This window comes from Grammomys surdaster, unplaced genomic scaffold, assembly GCF_004785775.1.
Source record: "Grammomys surdaster isolate TR1022 unplaced genomic scaffold, NIH_TR_1.0 130, whole genome shotgun sequence".
NCBI lineage: Eukaryota > Metazoa > Chordata > Mammalia > Rodentia > Muridae > Grammomys > Grammomys surdaster.
Genome location: NW_021604588.1, coordinates 791,644 through 798,618, shown reverse-complemented (window position 1 = coordinate 798,618; position 6,975 = coordinate 791,644). Strand labels below are relative to the sequence as shown.

At 42.5% G+C, this 6,975-nt stretch overlaps 1 protein-coding gene across 2 annotated transcripts in view; it reads left to right on the top strand.

Annotated features, from left to right (window-relative positions):
- The first annotated feature begins 4,175 nt into the window (after positions 1-4,175).
- LOC114614260 (major histocompatibility complex class I-related gene protein) overlaps positions 4,176-6,975 on the top strand; it is an 18,395-nt gene continuing 15,595 nt past the window's right edge. The window contains exon 1 of one of the 2 annotated variants that reach the window (XM_028759858.1): positions 4,176-4,336. In XM_028759858.1, coding sequence (XP_028615691.1) covers positions 4,282-4,336 — 55 coding nt within the window. In that variant the 5' untranslated portion in view covers positions 4,176-4,281. The remainder of the gene's footprint in view (positions 4,337-6,975) is intronic. The other variant, XM_028759865.1, reaches the window with a different exon arrangement.

The window sequence follows — 6,975 nt, the reverse complement described above, 5'->3', positions numbered from 1 at the left end:
TCTCTCTCTCTCTCTCTCTCCCTCTCTCTCTGTGTGACTCTCTTTCTTTCTCTCTCTCTCTGTGACTCTCTCTCTCTGTCTCTCTCTCTCTCTCTCTCTCTCTCTCTCTGTGTGTGTGTGTGTGTGTGTGTGTGTATATGTGACTCTCTCTCTCTCTCTCTGTGACTCTTTCTCTCTCTCTCTCTCTCTCTCTCCCTCTCTCTCTGTGTGACTCTCTCTCTTTCTCTCTCTCTCTTTCTCTCTCTCTCTGTGACTCTCTCTCTCTGTCTCTCTCTCTGTCTCTGTCTCTGTCTCAGTCTCTGTCTCTGTGTGTGTGTGTGTCTGACTCTCTTTCTCTCTCTGTCCCTCTGTCTCTTTCTTTCTCTGTCTCTGTATCTCTCTGTCTCTGGCTGGTTCCACACCATGTCTGCAGATAGCTTTGTCAAGTATCCCCCACCCCCAGCTCTGGCACCTCCATCTTGGGATCTATAGCTTCATACAATAGCCTCTCCAGGATGCCATGTGGGACTGTCTTGCCAAACACCTGGCCTCAGCTGCTTTCCTTAACCATGGAGGAAGATTCTACAACCTCTTTCCTGTATCCTTCTGAAGCTGCCAAGTTCTGCTTGCCAAGGCTGGTACCTGGGCCCCTCCCCAACTTTTGTTTGCATGAACTTTCTGTTGTTGTTGTTTCCTTTGCTGCTTAAGCTTTCCTTTCCTTTCCTTTCTTTTCACATGTGGGAAGCTTAGCTGAGTGAGGTCTTGCCCTGAGGTCACCACTCCTTTAGTTTCATTTAGCCTTAGACTTTTCTTTAAACTTCTTATCTCCCTGAGCATTGGACTTGAGTCCAACACTTCCAGGTGATCTTTGCTGCTGTTGTTTGCTTTGTTGTTGTTGTTGTTTGTTTGCTGTTTTAAGACAGGGTCTCAGTTTATAGCCCTGGTTGTGCTAGAGCTCACTGTGTAGAGCAGGTTGGCCTTAAACTCACAGAAATCTGACTGCCACTACCTCCTGAGAGCTTAACTTAAAGGCATTAGCCACTATGTCTGGACTTTCTTAGTTTTTCTCTTTTTTTCAGACAGGGTCTCACTATTCCTGGTACTCTTTTTTTCTTCAAACTGTACATTTTTTTAAAAATTTCTTTTTGCCCTGATTTCTCTTTTTCATTGTAGGTCTGCATAAGAATGATCATTAATAACCAAGTGACACAGTCTATTCTAGGCTGTCTTGATATCTCCCATGCTAAAGTCATTAATCCAAAGCTCTTTAATTTTGTCTCAGGCAGATTTTTAGGACAAGAGCAGAAAGCAGCCACGATCTTTGCCAAAATATAAGAAGAATGATCTCTAGGCCAGCCAATAATATTCTTCCCTGCTGAATCCTCGTAAGCTGGGTCCTCTCATTCCACATTGCTCTCAGCACCCCTGAGAGCATCCATGCTCCTGCTAGGATGTCCCATTAAAGCCATACTTAAAGTATTCAACCAATTTTCTAGTCCAAAGTCACAGTCTTCTGTATTCATCCAAATAACACCACGGCCAGGCCTGTCACAGTAATAACCCACTTCTGGTACCATCTTCTGCCTTTGTTACTGTTCTATTGCTGTGAAGAGATACCATAACCAAGACAACCCTTATAAAAGGAAACACTTAATTGAGGGTCTGCTTACAGTTTGAGAAGGTTAGTCCATTATCATCACACTGGGAAACAGATAGGTATAGCACTGGATCAGTTACTGAGATCCACAGGCAACAGGCAGAGAGAGCAACACTGAGTCTGGCATGAGCTTTTGAAACCTCAAAGCTCACCCCCAGTGACACACTTCCTCCAACAAGGCCACACCTTTTAATCCTTCTAATCCTTCTGAAACAGTTCACAAACTGGGCACTAAGCATGCAAATATATGAGCCTTTGGAGCCATTGTATTCAAATCACTGACCAAACGTGAACTGAACAAGATAACACCGATAAACTCGTCAAACTTGTTGGAGCAAAGGCCATGAAGTCTCAACCTTACGCAGAGAAGTATAGGCAACCTGGAATGAGAAAGATGGCCTTCCCCAGGAAAGAGCACACAGACTGGTTGTCTACTGCCAAACAGTCAGCCCTGAAAACATACATACAGGTAACATTATATAACTGAACAAGTTATATTTAGGAATACATGTTAGTTATATATATTATAATATATATTAGTTTTAAAAATAAAGGCCATGAATTTAAAAGAGAGCAGGGAGGGTGTATATGGGAGAATTTGAAGAGAGGAAAGGGAAGGGAGAAATGATGTAATCAACTCATAACCTCAAAAATTAAAAAAGGGGAAAATATAAAGTTATACCATTAATATGTATAACTGTTTGGGCAAATATAAATTTGAGAAATAATTTACAAAATAGGATTAGAACATGAGAACCCTTTTTAAAAAGAGAATCTCACATGCATATACCTACATGCATATCTAAATAAAATCACCAAAGAAACATATACTAAAATATATTAGGACTGGTGTTCCGCTGCCTTCCTACCCTTCACTGATTTACAGTTAGATAAAGTGATTTTAAGCTATCTACTCTTTTCATGCTTCCTTTTTAAAAGTACAGTATGAAATTTTGGGGACAAGCTATTAACAGAAAATAAACAGTGGAACAAGTACATTGGTATGGGATGTGAGCATCACTGAGCAGTAACAGGGGTCTCTGGGAGGCCACATTTGCTAGATGAATAACCCAGGGAAAAAACAAAAGAGGAAGGAAACGAAAAAAGAGATACAAGCATCTGAGGAGTGGTCATCAAGTAATTTCTTTTAGCCTTTTTGTGGGGAAAGGAAGACTTGCCCAAAAGCTTACCATTCTCATAAAAAGCAAAAATTAGGTGGCTGCAAACAATATACATTTTCTCTCCAATAATTTAGGAGCCCATAGTTCTGAAGACAGGTCTTATGGGGAAACAAAACAAAACAAAACAACAACAACAACAAAACAGCACATGCATTCTTTCTAGAGGTTCTGGGGCAGGGTCTGTAACTTTCTCATTCCAGGTCCAGGGGCCACCTGCGCTCCTTGGCTCACGCCCACATCAGCATTGCATCTGCCCTCACAGACCCTTCTCAGATTCTGACCCTCTGCCTTCCTGTAACAAGGACCCTCCTGATTATATGGGCTCTGCCAGGTAGTTCAGGATCATTTCTCCGTCTCTGAGTCTTTATATCAACTGAACCTGCAAAGTCCCTTATGCTATAGAAAGTGTGCTGTACTCACAGGCTCTGAGCTTTAGAGTAGTCCCTCAACTCACCACTGAAGGAAACCAAGATATTTGATTCTCCCACCCCCTCTTCCTGCATAAGAAACAATCTCACTGAGTCAACAGTCCGTGGAATACATGGCAGATTTCTTTTAAAGTGGAAGATGCCCAGCCATGGTGCAGTTTAAGATTCTGCCCCATGGCAATGAGCTGGGATCAAGCCCTGCTCCCTGAACCCAACCGTTCCTGCCTCCCTGCCTAGCCTCCATTCTTCTCTCTATTCTGCTACACTTCCTCTTTCCTGTCTAGACCTGTTCCCCAGTTCCCTGAACAGCCTCCACTGCTGTTTCCTAACTTGTCATGTGCTTCGAACAACAATGTGACCATAGCTTGCTCTTGGAGATTACTTTTCTTGAAAGATGAGTGGTGACACCTCAAAATCTCCCACAGGCCTTTTCTTTTCCCCATTCAATGGAGATGTTTGGGGTCTATTGTTCTAGGTAAAAAAAAAAAAAAGTACAGGAAAGAGACATAAGTAAAAAAATTACAGGACAGTCTAAATGGCACATGCTATCTGAGATAGATGGATGGAAAAATCACACTGAGCAGGGAGTTCCAAATCTTGGAACCCAGGGTGTGATTTTCTTTGTGATTTTCTTGGTTAAAAATCTAAATTCCAAGAAAGAACCAAAGGCAATAAATTACCTGTGTTATTAATCTTTGCTGCCCTATACTTTTCATGTAATTGAGCTACAGTTGGGAACTGGGTGAAGAGAAGCTGACAGGAGCAAGCGGTGTCTGAAACCAACAAGGGGTTAATCTTTATTGCGTTCATTTTGTAGGTCTCTATTCTACCTAGCAACCAATGACACTGATACTTTTCCCAGTTCTTATTGGAGAATGCTTCCCCCTGCCCCGCCCATCCCGCCCCGCAGTGCTCAGTTACCAAATTTCCCAGTAAGCCAGGCAGAGAGAGTACAGGTTCTCAAAAGATTCATCAGAGGCCTGTCACTGTCTGGGGTAAAAAAAGTCTGGAAAGAAAAAGACTTCAGTGGAAGTTGATGATGCTCCTGTTACCACTCCTAACCATATTCTTGGTGAAGAAAAGCCACACTCGTAAGTAACCCAAGTGCTCTTTGCTTCTAAATGCAAAGCTGAAGCATAACAATGTCGGCTTTGCTTCCTAAACTTGTAGTGCAAACTATGAAAAAGCCAGAGGCAAATCCACAGGTCCTTTGTAACCTAGACTTGAAGGGTGATGGACCAGCTGACCTGCTGCCCAGATGTGTGTGCATGGATGCCAGCCTTTCCAGAAAGACTGACTCACTTTCCCTCTGAGAGCTGTCTCCCTTCTTTTCTGCTATATCTTTACTTTCCCTTTTGTTTTTCTTCTTTTCTAACAAAGAACCTTGTAATAGACTGTAGTGAGAGTTTCAGGGGAGTTGAAAAGTCCAGTCTGTCCATTGTTCAGGTCAATAGATATTTTTCCTCCTCAGCACAAGGATAACCTGCAACAAAAGATGCAAAAAAAGATAAAGCCATGGCTCTGAGCTTGTTTACTAGGTGTAGGAAATATTCATTGATTAAAAACAAAGTTCTGGGGCTGGAGAGATGGCTCAGTGGTTAAGAGTGCTGGCTGTTCTTCCAGAGGACACCAGTTCAATTCCCGGCAAACCACATGGCAGTACATAACTATCCGCAACTCCAATTCCAGGGCATCTGATATCCCCACATAGACATACATGCAGGCGAAACACCAAGTATGTAAAAATAAATAAATATTAAAATAAACAAACGTACACCCCCCCTCCCAATAGTTCATTGCAGTTTAGAGAGCTTATGTCTCTAGGGAATCAGGAGCCCTGTGTTGACACAAACACAGGAGAGTCCGTGTGTGACAGAAAGTGCCAGTCTTCCCTACCCTAAGCAACTGCTTGCGAGCTGGCGTTAGTGTTTCTAAAGGTTCACAGAATTCCAGAACTCAGATCAGGCCACCCAAGCTGCTGACTAATGCTCATGACAGGAAGGAACTCTTTCAAATCATCTGTGTGTTAGTTCTACAAGTATTGATTGATAGCTTGCTACATGTCAGCTGATTGAAGGAATGTAACAACCGGATATGGGTATGGTGATGCAAACCTAAAGTCCTAGCTACTCTAAAGGCTTAGGGGGGAGTGGTGAGTTTGAGACCAGTTTGAGTGGCGTGAGACCCTGCCTCAGAAAGAAAGAAAGAAAGAAAGAAAGAAAGAAAGAAAGAAAGAAAGAAAGAAAGAAAGGAAGGAAGGAAGGAAGGAAGGAAGGAAGGAAGGAAGGAAGGAAGGAAGGAAGGAAAGAAGGAAGGAAGGAATAAAGAACAATAAAGAGGAGGTTTGATGTTTCTCTGGCTTAAGGAGATTGCAGAACCCTCTGGCACAGCTATCAAAAGTGTAGCACAGGTCTTATGCCGTCAGTCCAGGCCTTTCTGTGATACTGCTGGACTTCTGAGTACCCCGTCCATAGATAATGTGTGTGTTATAGGATGGGGTGCTCTTCTGTGCTGGTTGTTCTCCTCTGACTCTTAGCTGTGTTCCTGCTGTGTTGCTTTGTGTTCTGGAGGCTGATGGCTACAGACTGCATCACCCAGTCCTAGCTCCTGTGTTGGGTCACTTGGTGGGAAACATTAGGAAAAGAGACGAGAACATGGAGAAAAGAGAGATTGAAGTTTGCTTTGCTTGCCTTCTCTCTTCGTTCTAGGGGTCTGTTGCAGTAGCTGTCTGTAGCTCTCTGCAGTGTAGGTTGTTTTTCTTTTTCTCTGAAAATTCCTCTTCTTTACAGTTTTAGCTTCAACTGGGCTTTAGTAATTCTTATTTGCTGACAATTTCCCTGTAATCTTAGGGGTGAGCCTGGTTTATTATAGTTGCTTCCTTATGGTCTCTCCATTATCTGGTAAGGGCTGTTTCCTACCATGGTTCTCACTAAATGAACTTTGAGGACAATGACAGGGAAGGGATTTCAGATTTATGGATGATATCTGTGCCCAGCATTACCCATAAATAGATACTTTTACACCATAGATGGATGGCGGACGTAGGGAAGAGAAACCAGAGTGTTTGAGACACGACTCTGGGAAATGTTAAGATAATTCTCATACTACATTCAGCATGTCGCTCTCTACAGCAGCATAGCCCAGGTGATTGGGCCTGCTCTTTCCTTTGGGTTCCCATCGCTCCTTTGCATGGTTTTCTCATTTCCCCAAATCTTCTCTTAGCTGCTCTTTTTACAGGTGAGAAGAGACAGCTCCATTTTTCTCTTGTTTTTGTGACCCTCATTCCCAGCAGACACTTAAATGCTTCCTAAAAGTCCTTTTGTTTCAAAGTAACATTCCCAAGGCATTGAAGTCACCTGACTATGAAGTATAGCAAGCTTGGACAACGACGACGATTTCAAATGTAAAACTATGATCTACTGGAGTTGTAGAACGGATGTAAAAGTTGGTGCTGTGTGTTTTTAACCGTTCTCCTTGCTCTTCATTCCAACTGGTGTGAAACTGAAGTGATGATGTGTGTCTCTGTAATCAGTATGGGACATCGTGCATGAGATTTTCTTTGCATAGCTATATATACTTTGTGTGTTTCATTTTGATATAATCAATGTTAGTCTCTTGATGTCATTCATAATTTAATAGAGGAGTTAGCCCACTACATCAATCTACTTTATGGATGATGCTTCAGAGACAAAGACTGATCTGGACAAACCAGTAGTGTTAGTGTTAAAAG